This window comes from Pseudorca crassidens, chromosome 10, assembly GCF_039906515.1.
Source record: "Pseudorca crassidens isolate mPseCra1 chromosome 10, mPseCra1.hap1, whole genome shotgun sequence".
In the NCBI taxonomy this organism is placed as follows: Eukaryota; Metazoa; Chordata; class Mammalia; order Artiodactyla; family Delphinidae; genus Pseudorca; species Pseudorca crassidens.
The window spans coordinates 42,222,547-42,240,882 of NC_090305.1; the positions used below are offsets into that span (position 1 = coordinate 42,222,547).

At 36.6% G+C, this 18,336-nt stretch overlaps 1 protein-coding gene across 1 annotated transcript in view; it reads left to right on the plus strand.

Moving 5' to 3' along the window:
* The first annotated feature begins 1,347 nt into the window (after positions 1–1,347).
* The window catches only part of TINAG (tubulointerstitial nephritis antigen), a 94,200-nt gene continuing 77,211 nt past the window's right edge, over positions 1,348–18,336 (plus strand). Inside the window, exons 1-4 of the mRNA XM_067753461.1 lie at positions 1,348–1,702; positions 9,876–9,939; positions 10,567–10,656; positions 16,407–16,521. Of these exons, the coding sequence (XP_067609562.1) occupies positions 1,348–1,702; positions 9,876–9,939; positions 10,567–10,656; positions 16,407–16,521 (624 nt within the window). The remainder of the gene's footprint in view (positions 1,703–9,875; positions 9,940–10,566; positions 10,657–16,406; positions 16,522–18,336) is intronic.

Consider the following 18,336-nt stretch of genomic DNA (forward strand, 5'->3'; position numbering starts at 1 on the left):
CTGGAGACAGTATTTTGCAGTAGTTTAGTGACTCAGCTGGTGGCAAGGAAGTGGAGCCAGCAGTTTTGGGATTGGAGAGACGGTGGGATTATGGAAATTGACACCATGATGATGTAAAAGTAAAATGACAAAAGATAAAGAGATTTGCACTGGTTTCTAGCCTGAGAGGAAGGTGCCAGAAGAAAGGGAAACAATGAAAATAGAAGTGTGAGTCAGATAATTTACAGAGCAAAGTCGGGGAACAAGATCGAATGGTTGGCAGTATGGATTAACCTTGGAGAGGAAGGCACTCATTTTATAGGAAAATAACTGAGGACCAGAGAAGAAAATTGTGAGCCCAAGATCATAAAGCCAATTCAGCAGTAAGCTCAGGGACAAGAGTCCAGGTTTTCTGATCATCAAGAGCAGTCCTTTCCTCTAGGCAACCTGGCCACTCTTGCTGAATCATCGTCTGCTGGTTATTTATCCACAACCCAAAGGGAGTTATTATAGTTAATGAATAAATACTGTATAGCAAACTGCACAGCTTTACAGAAACACGAAAGACATCTTGACATTTGAGTTTCCTTCACAACTGCCCCCTACCCGCACCCCCCGCCCAAGCTCTTTAGCACACAGGATTGATTTTTCTTGACTATAAGCTGCTTTTCAGATACTGCAGATTCCTGCATTGATGTCAAGTAGAGATTCAGGTAGAGAAAACTAAGGTCACCATCAGGGAATTTCTAGCTGAATTAGGCTCCACTAAGCCTTGAAATCAAAATGCTTCTGGTAGGTGAGTGGGGTACACATGGAAAAATCAAGCCGGTGTGTGACTGGGCATGTGTTATTGTTATGACAGATCCTAGCAGACAACCCCAGGAGAGATTGGATTTTAGTTGCAGTGCAAGTAGGTGATGAAAAATTGTTTTTGACTTTTGAATTTCCTACACTTTGCCAGTAGTTATTACAGCCATAATTTGGGCCATGTGTATTCCAGAGAGGTTTTTGATTTAAGAATCTAGATTATTTTGGAAGCAAGCAATATTCAATATATCATCTATACCTAAGAGTTTTAGGTATTTATTTTCATGGCGATGGACATTTTTTCTCATTATATTAAATATAAAATCTAAACGTTGGAGGAATGACAATGGTCTATTTCTAACACTTACCTTATCTTGAGCAAACATTGAAATTCTTGATTAATGTTTAACTACAAGAAATACACTCAGTCCAAGTAAAGGATCAGTTTCAGGATTCAGGCTGAGTTGTCTTGATGATTAGAATTCAGGCTCTAAGGAGAAGCCCCAAGGCCAAGGGTATTGAATATAATAGCAAGTGGGAGCCACACCTGACCTCTGGAGAATGTGGACTGGATATAAGATTTTAATCCTTTCTTATCTCACCACAGAAATTTGGATGGAGAGACAGTATTTATCTCAAAGAGAAGTGGACCGAGGAGCTAATTTCACTAGGAATCACACCATTTTGGAAGGTACTCGATTCAAAAGAGCCATTTTCAAAGGGCAATACTGTAGAAGTTTTGGTTGTTGTGAAGACAGAGATGATGCCTGTGTGACTCAGTTCTATGAGAGAAATGCACTGTGTTACTGTGATAAATTCTGTGAAAGGGAGAATTCTGATTGCTGTCCTGATTACAAGTCATTTTGCCGTGAAAAGAAGGATTGGCCTCCTCACACAAAGCCTTGGTATCCAGAAGGTAGGCTTTGGGAATGTGTTCAAGCATTATTCTAGTTCATAACAAGATCTGTCCAACTTTCTTTTTCTTTCTCTTTCTCTTTCCTCCCTCCCTCCCTCCCTCCCTTCCTCCCTCCCTCCCTTCCTTCCTCCCTTCCTTTTTTAAGTTGAAATGAAAAATGAATATTTCGGTCACCAGAATAAATTTCTTAGGATTGTTAACGTGCTTTGGTTTAGATGCCGGTTACACGCATCAGACTAGAGCCTTCAGGAAAGTTCTGCTGTGACAGCCACGAAGGCTGGTCTAGATTCTGTCCTGAATACTCACTCAACTTATGTAAAAGTTACTTAAAATTCTTTATTTCTTTTTTTTGTAATATGTATTGACAAGAAAAATATCGCTCACACTTTTTTGAGTGTAACCTCTTAGAGAATCTCATCAAGTTCACAAGCCTGATCCTCTGCAGATTTATGTAACAGTTTACTTACTATTTCATGAGATTATTGGACCTCGTAACATTAGAACCTATGTTATAGCAATGTCATTTAAACCAGTGCAAAGGCAAAATAAAGTCGGCCACCCTCTCTGCCTAAGTAATACCAAATAGAGTCACGATGTGTGTTTTTGTTTTGTTTCATTTTGCCAATCTGGGGTTTTAAACTATTAAAAACAAAAGAGTGCTCCATATAAGGTAGTTTTAAAAGTCTAAGACTGAGCAAATAAATACAAATAATTCATAAGGAGAATGGTGGTATTTCCTGTATTGGTCTAATTATAGTAAAATGGCTATAGAATCTGAGCAATCGATATATCCAAAATTTGCCAAAAACACAAAATAAAATTCTATTGCTCCACTTATACAGACAGAAGTGCAGGTTTCCTCGGAGCTATGTCACATGACTTTAAGTGGGTGATGGTGAGTGGAGATTACAATTAGAAGAAAATGTAGGATAAGTTAGGATTTTGTATCCTTCTAGCAAGATCCAGATGCTGACTGTTGCCTTCATTCTCAGTAATGTCATCTTGTTTGTAAAATTGAGGAAGTACTCCTTAAAACACACATGTATTATAAGCTTTTAGGTATAGGATGGATAAACAAGGTCCTACTGTATAGTACAGGAATTATATTCAATGTTCTGTGATAAACCATATGGAAAAGAATATGAAAAAGAATATATATATATGTATAACTGAATCACTTTGCTGTACAGCAGAAATTAACACAACATTGTAAATCAACTAATTTGAATAAAAAAAATAATGCCAGGCCTTTGTCTTTACCAGTAAACAGTTCAGCAAACATTTATTTCACCCTAAAAAGTGGCAGATAGTCTCTTAGAAATGGCAGACCTAGCCATTCATCAAAAAAATATTCATTGACTACCTCCACCAGGCCAGTCATTGTGCTTTTGCTGGGGGCAACCATGGGGAAGAAAAAAGACAAGACATTATCCTCATAGAAGTGACAGTCAAGTTATATGTGGGGGTTATAAGATATTTAACAAATTCACTGTACAATTGCAAATTGTGTTAAATTCTTTGAAGGAAACGCTTAGGGTGCGGTGAGAAATTATATCAGAATATAACATTAACATGTAAAATAATGCATAACATTAGCTTGGGTGGGAGACTTGAGGCGTGAGGAGTGAGGTGACCTGAGGAAGGGCCAACAGAAAGGGATCTGGGAGCCAGGAGCTTGGTGCTGCCTAGGAATTGGATGGAGGCCACCACTTCCAGAGAGTCATGATCAGTGGAGGGTTGGGGGTGACATAAGATGAGGTTTAAGAGGTGAGTAGAAGTCAGATTTTTCCAGGATTTATAGGCCACATCAAGAGTTTAGGATTTTATCCTGTTATGAGAACTCATTGAGAGATGTAAAGTACGAATAGGGTCAGCTTCCTGGAAGTTGAGGATAAGTATTATGGATCAGCTGTGGTGCTTTTGATGTGATAAAACGTATTTGAGCTTTTCTTATTTGAATCATGTAACTCATTTGGAAAAGAAATTGCTGCTTCTTCAATGTCCATTTTTGCTTGAAAGCTAGGATTTTGCTAAGACTTTAATTTAGGGTCATGTTTTAGGTAGAACTTATGTTCCCAGCATAGTTTTTATCCCATTCATGATGGAGGGAAGCAATTCATCAGTTTATTTAGTAGCAAATGTTCACAGTAAACTATATTTGCACTCATGAAGGTGATTTTTTTCTTTTGTTTTATCTTCCTTATGAAAGTAGCTGGTTAAAAGAAAATAGCACTACACAATATTTAAAAATTGTACAAAATTAACTAAAATAAATAGAAAATGATATACTATTTATACTATTTTTTTGCCATATAAAGAGACTTTCCTCTGAGATGCTAGTAAAGCATCACTGATTTGTTAAATATTTTTCAGTTATTCACTGATTTATTAAATATTTTTCAGTTATCTACTTACATGGTATTGTCTAGTTCATTCACTAATTTATTAAATATTTTTCAAGTATCTAGTTACATGTCATTGTCTAGTCTCTTACACTGCATTTCTTTTTCAACCTGGGACTTAAAACTATGTATATTATCTTAAGGTTTAAAAATATAAATGTGTCAAAAAATAAATAAATAGATATGTACCTTTTGTGTAAATTGGTTTGGACATATGAGTAAACATCTTCCTTCTGGGTTTTGTCCCATCTCTGCTGGTTACTTCCAGTCATTGGAGGATTTCAAATGTCAGATACAGAAAAAAAGTGATAGAATTTGAAACAGTACCAGAGTGGTTTTTCCAGACAAAATCTCTCAGTGTAGCAGATCTTAAGAAAAGAGTCTAGTGGACCATGTGCTGTGAACAGACCTAAACTAATTTGATTACACACAACTCTTATGTTCACATTGGTAAAAAATGGATGTAAACCACTGACACATTTGAATTGAATGAGGATTATTTATCCCTTCATGACCTTCTTAACCACATTACAATGAAGATAAATCACAGTCCAAATTCGGCCGTGCATACTGTTACAAAACTATATACTGGTAAGGAGATATACACTAATCCATAAACCTCTGTAAGCTCCATGAAGTCTCAGGTCCCCATCCTGTTAGATGTTCCCACATCTACCTTGCTTGAAAAATTTACTGGAATTTTCCCATGTGATAATATTACAGAGGGTGTCAGGTTATGATAAATCCTCCTACCCAGTGGCTGGACACAGGACCTTGTAAAGATCAATCCTAGGGCACCAGGTCTAAGAGTGAAGGCTTTTGACCTTAAGAGATACATAAAAACTGTGGAGTATGAGAGTGGGATGTGATTTTTAAGTGTTTTAGCTAATCTACATCAATTTATTGCTGTTAATTTAACCAATAAGAGCTGATTACTTATATCCATTATGCTGATTAACAAGCCACTAATTTTGCCAGTGAAAGCCCATTTCTGATACTCATTATACTGCTACTCTAGTGTTCATTAAAAGATGGATAATGGAACCCCTTGTAGCAGCTTACCTGGAGTCTGACCTTTCAGGATCAGTGCTACTGACTGCCCCTGCAATGCGGACTCCTGATTAGAGCAGGCAACTGCCTTCCCTGAAGTGACATTGAGACCAGCACATTTATTAGAACACTTTATGATGAAGTTATTTTAAAATAAGTTACATCATATTGTCACCTTTTCTCAAATCAAGAGATGGATTTCACTTTCCAAATATCTGATTTGCCTCATTTTTGTATTAATGGCTGTTAAAGTTTCAAAACTCCTTTAATTTCAATAACCATTACTATCATCTATCTATCTATCTATCTACCTATCTATCTATCTATCTATCATCTATCTATCATGTCAAGGTGTAATCAGTTTGATTAACTCACTCTGAAGTGCTTTATACATTTTTCCTTGAGGAAATAAAGCCACCAGGAATTTTCTCATCTCTCCATCATCATAATTTTCAAAGTACCCCCATATTGGTTACTGTTTCCATGGAGTAGATTCCTCCTCTTGAGCTCTAAATCCCACTGTCTCTTTGTGTGTGTGTGTGTGTGTGTGTGTGTGTGTGTGTGTGTGTGTGTGTGTGAATATATCGTTTATTCAAATGATGTATGGGCACTGTATTAGTTTCTTATTTCTATGACAAATTGTCACAACACAAAATAATTATTTTACAGTTCTGGAAGCCAGAGTTTGAAATGGGTCTCACTGGAAGAAAGTCAAGCTGTCAGCAGGGCTGCATTCCTTCTGGAGGGTCTAGGGGAGAATCCCTCTCCTTGCCTTTTCCAGTTTCTAGAGGCTGTCTGAATTTCTTGGCTCATGTCTCCTTCCTCACTCTTTCTTTTTTTTTTTAACATCTTTATTGGAGTATAATTGCTTTACAATGGTGTATTAGTTTCTGCTTTATAACAAAGTGAATCAGTTATACATATACATATGTTCTCATATCTCTTCCCTCTTGCGTCTCCCTCCTTCCCACCCTCCCTTTCCCACCCCTCCAGGTGGTCACAAAGCATTGAGCTGATCTCCCTGTGCTATGCGGCTGCTTCCCACTAGCTATCTATTTTATGTTTGGTAGTGTATATATGTCCATGTCACTCTCTCACTTTGTCACAGCTTACCCTTCCCCCTCCCCATATCCTCAAGTCCATTCTCTAGTAGGTCTGTGTCTTTATTCCCACTGTCTCTTATCTTTTCAAAATCTCCACCCTTACAATTGTCCCTCCCTCCCTCCCTCTCTCTCCTCTTCTCTCCTCTCTCCTCTCCCTCTTTCTCTCCTAAAGCATCGTTTCTCCCTTTCTCTCCTGGATCAATCATTTTACAAAACTATTGATTTACAAAAATGTTTTTTTTAACTCCCCCAATTTTTCTGCTACCTTTAAACGTCAATCATGTTCTCAAATTAGCATTTTAAAAGAAATATTTTTCATTCAAAACTAGTAGAATCCAAAAGAGCATTCAGGCATTGCTTGGGAGATGGTGCTAGACAGCATCAAAGGTTAATTTCTAACCCTGACTCTGTTTCTATGATGAGGTGGTACCTAACATGGGAACCAAAGTTACAGTCTATGCATTAGGGTGACACAGAATAACTCATTCATTCAACTGCTGGTGAATATAAATTGGTAAAATCATTCTGAAAAGAAAAAAAAAAATGACGATATGAATTAAATGCCTTAAAGATGTCCAAATATCAATTTGGACCCAGAATTTCCACTTCTAGGGACTTTCCCCGAGAAAATAATTAAGAAAGTGAGCAAACATCATTTACAAGATATTCTCTTGCAGGAGGTTAGTAGGTAGTTGTAACTCCCAACTTTGAAAAAGCCCTCCCTCAGCTCCATGTCCCTAACCAACTATTATCCCATTTCCTTCTTTCCTTTAATGGCAAAAATATCTGAAGGAAACATTTCACTTCCTGACTCCAAGTCTCTCATCAGCTCATTCTTACAAGACCTTGTTTCCTGCTACTTTACCGAGCTCTGTCTTGGCAGGGTTATTGAAAACTTCCATGTTTCCAAATGCAATATTAAGATGTCTGTTCTTTTCTTGATCCCTCAGTGGTACTCTGTGTAGGTGAAAACTTTTGCTTGTTTGGAATACTTTCTTCTCTTACTTTTCAAGACTCTACCCTCACCTGAATTCCCTTCTTTCTCATAGGTCACTCCTTCCCTGTTTCCTCTTCTGAATGTCTGTTAGCTACAGAGTTTGAGCTTAGTCCTGGACGTCTTTCTCTTACCTACAAACCCTCTCTCAAGCAGCCTCTTATGTAGTCTCAAGGCTTTAAAGATATGTATGTTGCTGGCTCTCAAATTCATGCTCCAATCATGACTTAACTCCGAATTTCCATTACTACTCTACTTGATATTCTCCATTAGGATGGCTAACATAGACTTAATCTAAATCTAAAATATGCAAAACAGAACTCTTGATTTCTTGCCATAAGCCTGTTCCTTATTTCAATATTAGCTTCACAGCCTCTCTATGGTTCAGGCCAAAATCCTAGTGAGACACCCTTAATTCCTCTTTTTCCTCATTCTCCAAACTCAATCCAAGAGCTAGTCCCATTTGCTTTGCCTCCAAATTACGTTCATCCACTTCTCTCCATCCTCATCAGTATCATGGAAACCCTTTAGCCAGCAAAACAGGAGTGACGAGGACAAAGATTATGGAAGAGAGATTTTGGATAAGGTCTTATAGGTCATTGTAAGAAGTTTGGTTTTATTTTAAATTTGATGGGGAATAACTTGAGGATTTTAAGCAAAGGGTGACACAATGTAGATTTTAAAAGATCTCACTAAATGCTGTTCAGGGGTTGAGGGATACACTGGAGTGGGGAAGAGTGGAGGAAGGGAGTGGACTGCGTTTCTGCATTGTGTAGAAGTTGATGCTTCACTTTGTTAGCACCTTGGCCAGACTCAAGTGAACAGATTATGGTGTTTGTTCAAGAGGCCAACTCTCAAGTGAGATTACAGCAAACGTTGTTTCTTATAGTCAACTCTGACTTGATATTAAGGAGGGAAGACCAAGAAATGGAACTTTTGCTAACACTAGACATAGTACTAATGATCTTGGGTGGGCACGGTGATAACATTCTCTTTACTTCAAAATTAATAGCTGGGGTACAGGTTAGAGAAGGGACAGCCTTTTTTTCCTTAGGACCTTTGTGATTTCTCATCCCTTTATCTATGTAACTGGTATGCTGGACAAGCAACATTCATCGGTTTTGATTAAAAACCAGGTTTGAGAACATATATATGTATAACTGAATCACTTTGCTGTACAGCAGAAATTAACCCAACATTGTAAATCAACTATACTTCAGTATAAATTTTTAAAAATCAGCTTTGATTTTGCCCCTTATCTCCTTTAGAACTAGTCAAGGAAGTACTTCTCTTGACTTTGAATAAAATTTGAATTGTTGCATGAATTTTCTGTTGCTTTCTTAGGTAGTAAAAATTCCGGGGTCTTTGTAAGTTACAAACATAGAAAGTCATTTACAAAAAGTGTTTAATCCTGGGTAGTAATTAAAACTCTGAACTTGATTTAAAGTTAAATCTTTCCCCTCCCCTGTGGTTCAGGAGAGAGGTGGTTTCCTTCTCTCTTCTCGTGAGAGTGGAATGTCAAAAATCCATGGAAAAGAGGTGGATAGGTGCAAATACAAGGAGATTTTTAGATTCATTAAGCAAAAGATTGAACTGTGAGAACACAGTGCATGCTGAAGAGGGGCACTTGTAAAATATTTCCTGTGAAACAATTTTTGGAAAAATCGGAGGATAGCTGATTTGTAAGTGGCTTTTGTGACATTGTGGCTGGTGGTTAAGCCAGGTCCCTTGGAATGCTTTCTAAACATGTAGATTTCCTCCTATGATTGTATGAATAAAAAGTTAGAATTCATTTTATTTAACTAGGGGCCATTGTTGTGATCTATCAGTGACATGTCTCCGTCAAAAAAGTTTTCACATGACAAAGGAGTGAATTTTGCTACCTTTGCTAGTTCAGCATGAATTTAAATTTGTGTAAGTTATATTTTCAAAAGGGATTTAATTTGTAGCCAGGGTATTATTTTCACCATATTTTACTGATTGGTTTTCATATAATGATAATTCACCATTCATCTCTTTGGAGTAGTTTATAGAGTCTGGTAAAATAGCAACGAGTTTTGGTTAATGGTTGAGAAACATTTGGACTTGGAACACAAAGGACTGGAACCATATAAATTTTTCTCCTGATCTAAATTTTGAAGAAAAAATAGAGTTAAAAAAAAAAATAGAGTTTATCTTTGTAAGGTGAATTCACTGAAATAGCTTTATATTTTGGTCCAACACTTTGAGCTCCTTCCTCTAAGCATATGTAATTAATCATATTTACATATGAGAGTTGATTAGATTTTTAAGATAAGAAATGCCATAAATTAATTCAAACACTGTTTTACTGCTTACTTACTTGAATACATTATTTTTTTGAGTGCGTTTAGTGATCAATACCTCAGTAATCTAGTTTTTATGCTTTACAAATCCTCTCAGTTGGAACAAATACACAATGTAAAGATAGAAGCTTATGGAACAAGCCCATAAGCATTCGATATACAAACCTTGACACAAACCCTATGTGGATTTCCTTCAGATGGGCACCAAATTTTTTTGCATATTTGAAAAAACTAAATACAATTTTAATTTACTTATTACTCAATTTAGAATTTTGATTTGTTTACATGGTATGTTGACAGGTTGCCACAGAGATGGTCAACGTTATGAAGAAGGATCAGTAATTAAAGAAAACTGCAATTCCTGGTAATGAATTTAAGTGGCACAAAACTGAATTCTACTGTCTGTGTATGTTTTCTTCAAAGGAACATCTGTGAAACAAAGCATATATTTAAATACAGATAGAATCATAAGTCATAAGATATCACATACCCATAGTTTTTATAAGTATATTTAATTTTAATAAGTGTTTAAAAGCTAATCATGAATATTTCTTTTAACGTTTGAGTTTGGTGTTTGTGACAGTGGCCTGCTTTCACAAACCTCTTAATTTTAAACATTCTGATATACTACAGGAAAATCACGTGTTCTTGAACACAGTAACTATATATAAAACAAAGCTGCCTTGAAATTGATTATCCTGCAAAAAATTTACAATTACAAATGTGTCGAATCTACTGTCTCCATTGTCTTATGTTTTCAAACTCCAATGACTCAGTGATCATTTCATTTATTAATTGCCTGAAGTGGAAGATGTTGAGTGGTAGCTAATGCATGTGTTGTGATTTATTTTTGCCAAGAATTAAATAGTCATATGGTTAACATTAGTCAAAAATATCTTTTATGCCTTAACAAGGTGCAACTCTGGTTACTAATTTTATAAGTATACTCCCTAAAGACCAGGCCACTTTCATAACTTTTGTATCTTTACAGCACATGCTCAGGACAGAAATGGAAATGTTCCCAGCACGTATGCCTTGTTCAACCAGGATTAATTGAACATGTCAATAAAGGAGACTATGGGTGAGAGAAATCTTGCTTTCTAGGCTTTTTGGCGCCTCCCCCCCTCATTGCCCCTCAGGTTTCAAACAATATATTTCCTATCATTTCCTTCTAAAAATTATCATTCTTTCAAAAACAAAAAAAAGAGTGGGTGAGAAATGGGGAGGGTGGTAGAAAGGCATGTGAAATTGGAATGAACAGAGGGGAACATTAAATGATTAAAATTAAAATGCACAGAGGAAATATAGAGCATGGTCTTAAATTGTTTAGGAAGGAGCAGTGTCAAGGTGTGAGTGAGGCTAGTAGGGGGAGCTTTAGTTTAAATAAGTATTCAGGCAAAATCAGGAAGTAGGCAAACAGGTTCATTCATGTTCATCATCTTTCCTTCCGGTGCTGCCCTGACCCAGCCTATCATATGCTCATCTAACCTGGGTAGACTCCGACCTTCAGAAAGCAGTATTTTATCTCGATGATCCCCCAAACGACCAGTCCATCTAGACAGCGTCATCGACATGACTGATATCTAGCCAATTTCACTCACGGTTTAGTAAAAAGACTGGTTGAGCCATTTTACTTTGCTAATAAACAGAAGCTTGAACTGATTGACACTTAAAGGAAGTAACTGTTTGATGCGCTCTGATAGATTAATAAATTAAGTCACTTTTCCACTTACATAGAGGGAATTAGGTGTAAGTGCTGACACTGGCTTTCTTTACTGAACTGAAGGGAGAAGGGATGGACTGTTTTCTGCTTCAGGATTTCTCCACTGTCACTGATCAAATTTCTATACACTCTTGAAAACATTTTCTACCTTCAGGAAAAGATTTCACATGAGAAGACCTATTGTCAAGCAACTATAAAAGTGAAGTCATCCTGAAATGCATTTTTAAAACATAGAAATAATCACTTCTTGCTACACCTAAGACATATGTTTCCCAGGACAGTGGGGACACTAATTTTCGATGCAACCAGAGTATTTTCTTGGAAGACACAAAAGACACTTGGAAGTCACATTTATTGATATTAATATTCTTAAACCGTTCTCAACTCCTCTGTGTGTGTGTATGTGTTTTGACAATATTTTAGGTGATAATATGATGACATTTTAAGTATTTCTAGGGAAAAACAATTATTTTCTATGGCTAAGTGATATTTAAATCATTAAAAGGACATGAGAGTATGTGTCATCATGAGAGATTATCTGAATCAGGTTCCTAAAAGGATTCAAATGCTTGAGCTAACAAGCACACACTTCCAAGAAGCCAAGATAAGCAGGCAAGCTTTCCACTGTAACAGAACCCAGGAGAAACCACAGTCTAAAGCAATGTGGAAAGAAAGTCATACAAGAGTACAGATCTGTTGGGAATGCTGCCTTCCTTGGAAGGAAGAATTTTCTTTCCATCATTTGTTTATTCTGAGAGTACTCTAGGTCAATTTAAGAGGCACAGGATTTGCCTTTTAGTAGCAAACATAGATGACTTGAAAAAAAAAAGGTGAAGTAAAATTGCAGCAAAAGAAAATATACTCAGATCAAAGAAAAAAGTTAAGTAAAAGAGACAAAGTATGAAGAAAAGGAGTAAAACTAAAATTATTTACCAGGGAACAACAAGAGGGAGTGTAGAAAGTCCTTGAATTTAAAAGAAAATTCTAGGGCTTCCCTGGTGGCACAGTGGTTGAGAGTCTGCCTGCCGATGCAGGGGACACGGGTTCGTGCCCCGGTCTGGGAGGATCCAACATGCTGCTGAGTGGCTGGGCCCATGAGCCATGGCCACTGAGCCTGCGCGTCCGGAGCCTGTGCTCCGCAGCGGGAGAGGCCACAACAGTGAGAGGCCCGCGTAATGCAAAAAAAAAAAAAAAAAAAAAGAGAAAAAGAAAGTTCTAATTCTCAGATATTTACTGTTCCTGATGTTCAAGTTGTTTTCATGTATGAAAACAGAGTCATATTATAGCATTCAATGTCTATTTTAAGCGCTTTTTAAAATAGCCTACATACAAATATATACAGCCTTTGCTTTCTGGCATCTTGGTAGTATTTAGATCCAAATCTTTATTCATTCTGCATAGCCCACTTCAGTGCTTATTTATTCCCTGTATTATGTTGTAATGCAATTAATATTAACAAAACATGTGTTTCCCTTTTGGCACTGCTGAGGATACAAATAAATAAGTTCTTAGAGGAATTTACAATCTAGCTGAGGAATCCACATATCATAACTTTGTAAAAGGATTTCTAGTGATAGGGCAGTTATAAGTGGCAAATTAGTAGCACAAATAATAATCAGCAAGTTAGTGGAACAAAGGGAGAGAGAGAACAGTCTCAGTTTATCAGATGCTGTGAAACAAACCACTTCAGAATTTAGCGTCCTGAAAGCACAAGCTTTTTATTTGTTCATACCGGCAATTTGGGATGGACTTAGCTGAAGCTCTTTTCCTGGTCTCTCCTGGGGTTACTCATGTGTCCACAGACATCTATGGCCTCAGCTGGGGCTGCATTGTCCAGATGGCCCCCTGCCCATTTCTGGTAGTTGGTGCTGGTTGTTGGGGGGCCCATGTGCCTCCAGCAGGACAGCCTTGGTTTCTTCACATAATGACAGTGTTCAAGCAGGACATGAGTGGAGGGTGGAAATGGCCTCAGGTGAGGCCAAAGCTTGAAATTTGTACATTGTCAATTTCACTGCTTTCTACTAGGCAAAGCAAGTTACCAGGCCAGCTCACATTCAACGGTTGGAAAAATGGACTCCATCTCTTGATGGAAAGAGCTACAAAGAATTTGTACCCATTTTTAATCCATCCTATCTCTAACCCTGATTTTTCTTATGAACTCAAAGTCTATAGACTATCTATTGAATAAGTTGACTTTACTGATTTCTCAAAGTCAAAAATACTCCAAACCAAAAGGATTAACCTTTTGACTTGTCCTTGGTTACTGGCATCCCCCACTACCATGTCAACTAAGCCAGAAAATCTGAAGTTAGTTTGAGGCTTCTTTCCTCTTCACTCTCAGTCACTACACTCTTGTAATCCTCACAAAGTTTACTTTAGAAATGTATTTCCTTTATTCTTATGCTATATTCTAGTGCATTTCTGTATCAAGCCTAGTTTGAAATGACCTGACTTTACTCAGTGTTTCCAGTGTGACCAAATTCCAACCAATCCTTTATACTTTCATGGTTATCCTTCTAAAACAAAGCTTTGATTCTGCCACTCACGTTCTTAAAAAGTCTTCAATGACACTCCATTGCTTTAGAATATAATTTTACTCCTCAGCATAAATAACAATCTGTCCCAAATGCTTCACTCCCTCACCTTTTACACTCTTTCCAACCCCTGTCTCTCTGCTCGCTCTCAGAGTTTAAGTGTTCTACTTATCTGCTATTCCCTAAATGTTATTCCAAATTTCAAACCTGCTTTGCTCCAGAGTTGCCTTTATTTAGAATAAATTATCTCTTCTCTCACATCCGGCTGTCTAATTCATTCTCATCCTTCCAGGCTGAGCACTAAAAAGTCACTTTCTATAACAAATTCTTCTAACTCCTTCAGGAAGAGTTATGTTTCAGTCCTCTACTCTGATCAGATTTTGACCTACCGCTAATAAATTATACATACTGAAGTCATTACCCTCTTTGTAGGCTTTTTTAGAGTATGAGCTTTCTGAAGGTAGAGAAATTTATTTCTATGTTCCCAGTGTTTACTGAAGAATGTGATAGATAAATTAAGAATGTTCAGTAAATGCTAACTTGGGTTAAAAGGAAAGTGATGACAGACATAGAGGACAGACTCGTTGTTGCCAAGGGAGAGGTGGGGTAGGAGAAGGATGGATTGGGAGTTTGGGACTAGCAGAATCAAACTAGTATATATAGGATGGATAAACAGCAAGGTCCTACTGTATAGAACAGGAACTATATTCAATATCCTGTGATAAATCATAATGGAAAAGAATATGAAAGAGAATATATATATATGTATATATAACTGAATCACTTTGCTGTATGGCAGAAATTAACACAACATTGTAAATCAAATATACTTCAATTAAAAAAACAAAGTGATGAGCCTAGGTCAAAAAGGATGATGCAGAGCAGTGGTGCTATTCATGCTTTTTTGAGCATAAATTATAGTAAATCATACATGTAACTTTATGACCTAGTACACACACACACACACACACACACACACACACATGCACTTATACTTATACTTAAATGTATATAAATATTACTTACCCTCACTCTGTCCTATAAACTCTAATATTTCCTATTGTTTGTCTTATAGTCTATTTTATCTTTTAAAATACTGATCCCTATTCACTAAATTGAATGATTAATTAAATGGCCCCCAAATGTCTCAATGTTTGAAAACTACTAGTGTAGGGCACCAAAAACATATTTTACTATTGCGTGATTTTGCCTAAGGCTGATCCTGGTGGTCTCTTAAATAAACCTGCAATGTCTAATATATTCAAAAGTTTCTTTATTGAAATTCCCTGGATGATGGAGATTACATTTAAAAATTGTGGCTCAAAGTTGCTTCAAGTTTTATGAACTAACAGATCTTGTAAAAGAAAAGAATTAACTTGCCAGGCATATATATTTTTTTTTAATTTTATTTTTTTTGCGGTACGCGGGCCTCTCACTGTTGTGGCCCCTCCCCTTGCGGAGCACAGGCTCCGGACGCGCAGGCTCAGCAGACATGGCTCACGGGCCCAGCCGCTCCGCAGCATGTGAGATCTTCGCGGACCAGGGCACGAACCCGTGTCCCCTGCATCGGCAGGCGGACTCTCAACCACTGCGCCACCAGGAAAGCCCACCAGGCATATTATTGAAAATTGAGTCATATCTTCAATCATTCATAAGAGCCTTTCATACTGTAAACAATTTTGGTGATAAACACAACATGATAGAGTTTAGATTTGCCTTAAGTACTGAAAATATATTGTCCTTAAGTTGTAGCTAATTCAAACAAACAATGATTAAATTACTTTCATCTTTCTCATTTTTCATCTCCTATCATCTCTTAAGGAATTGTTGTCTTAAAATCTCAACATTAGGTTTTGAAAACAAAGCTTACTTTTTTATGTAAGGGCACAAAATATGTCTCTAAAAAACAGTACTTTTTTGTTATCTAATTTTACATCAGTTGAATTTATATTATATTAATAATGACTAATATTATTGAGCATTTACCACAAATTAACTCATTTAATACATAATAGAATATTTCAATATTTCAATAAAATATTTCAACAAAATTAATTAGTGTTGCTGTAATCTTTTTAAGTATAACTATTTTATCCTCAATTTTTCATGGATACTTGTTTTTACATGGTCGGCTTCTTTTCAAATCTAAATTATAAATAAAACAGATTTCCCAATTTAACCTATAAGTACATTTCTGAACATTCAAGCTTCTTTCTAAAATACATTTAATGACATTTAGAAGAAACTGCATATATTGACCTTATTATCACTAAAATCCCTTTACTGTATGTGGAGATTCAATATTCTTAAATTTAGTCTATATTAATACAGCCTTAGGTTCCTCATTTGAGACACTAAAATAATTGATATAGACCTACTTTAAGAAGAGTGATATGCTTCCCTATTAGAGTAATCAATAATGCATCATTAATATAATGAATATCTAGCTTTCAGTAACAGTTCCAATTTTGTCAGATTTGCTTCTATATAATTTCAGAAATATAAATGAACATGTAATGATAAAAGTGACATCATGTAACCTGTACCTATTTTTCTCTTTCATTTGTAAGGCAGATGGACAGCCCAGAACTACAGCCAATTCTGGGGAATGACTTTGGAGGAGGGTTTCACATATCGCCTTGGCACCCTGCCACCCAGCCCCTTGCTTCTGAGTATGAATGAAGTGGCAGTAGGTATCCTCTCTGTTTGACTCATGTATGTGTGTGTTTGTATAAGTGTGTTCATATGTGCATATAAAGCAATTTTAAATAACTAAAATAGTGAGTTTAGTGCTTTCCGAGATAATTTTGTCACATAAATTAAAAAAAACCTTTCCCCAAAATGGTTGTTACATCCCCCCAAATTTTCATGTGGACTTTGAAATTTCACTAATATTAATTAGATATAGTTTCCTCTCTTCAGGAATGATTGTGTTCATTTACATTGCTAATCATTGCAGAAAAATTCATGTTTCTGATGATTGGCTTGTCGGTGACCCAATGCTTAAGCAAGTCATTAGTTGTCCTTATTTTTCTTTTTCTAAGTAAACTTAGTTATTTTGTGAATTCATCAAAACAGAGTTTTGACAGCTCTTGGGTACTCCATTATGAAATGAAGATAAAATACATGCCAGTAACTGCAGACAGGTATGCTATGATGACTAGCAGAAGTTTATCCTCAAAAATCCTCACATTTTCCATTTAAAGAACACCTTCAAATTTCCCTGATGAGCTGGCAAACTCCTTCATGAAATTGCCATGTTTCGTAACACCCTCATGTTTCTAATACTATTGTATTGGTTTTCCCTTTCATTTTCAAGTGGTGTTATCTTCTGATAATATGTACCTTGCATAAAGAATCTTCCACCTGTCTAGTTATCACAGATGTCTAACTTAGAGCTGCAGTTTTACCATCCCATTTGTGGTGTCTCTCAGTTGAGATTTTGATTGTATTCAAGGCCTGCTACAAATGCCCAAGGCATTTGTATCATTTTTTTTTTAGATTCTACATATAAGTGATATCATATGATATTTGTCTTTCTCTGTCTGACTTACTTCAAAAGCAAACTTTTGGTTACCAAAGGGGAAGGGTGGGAGGGAGGAATAAATTAGGAGTTTGGGATTAACATATGCACACTACTATATACAAAATAGATTATCAACAAAGACCTACTCTATAGCACAGGGAACTATACTCAGTATTCTGTAATAACCTATATGGGAAAGAATCTGACAAAGAATGAATATGTGTATATGGATAAATGAATCACTTTGCTGTATACCTGAAACAAACACAGCACTGTAAATTAACTATACTCCAATATAAACTAAAAATTAAATTTAAAAAAAATGTCCAGGGCAGAGAGGGGTTCCCTGGCTGCTGGAGAACTGGCTCTTCCCTCTGCAATGAAGGTGTCAGGTCCTGGCTGCCTGGAAGCTCTCAGCATCTCAGAGCAAGCAGGGCTGTTATTTATGCTGTTGGATGAGTTGTAAATCCACAAGTTCCTCATTAAATGTTCAATGCGCTTTGCTTTCAAAAGATGTAATCCCCTGACTTATTATTCCAGTTCAAATTCCAGTAGCAGGACCTGCTAAATTATAACTAGTATCAGAAAAGATCATAATAGCTGCCATGTACTGAGTAGTTGTGTGCCAATCACTCTTATCAGCACTTTCATACATTATCTCATCTAATTTCCAGCTTGATGTAGTGGGTACTGTAATTCTCCACATTTTAAAGACAAGAACATTGACACAGAGAGAGGCCAAGTCACACGGAGATGGAGAGGAGAGAAAAGCCACCATAGAATTACTTAAATGGCAGAGTCAGGACTTTAAAAGATCTGCCCCCAAATGGTTCCTAGACTTCCGGTTTAATCAGTTAGCTTTGGCCAGTTCAGGTTCAAAACAGCAAAAAGTCTTTTCATCTTGGAGCCAGAACTAACTTTATGAAATGATCAGCTTAGATATATTTTTGGATATTTTCCACAATCAGTAAGACATAA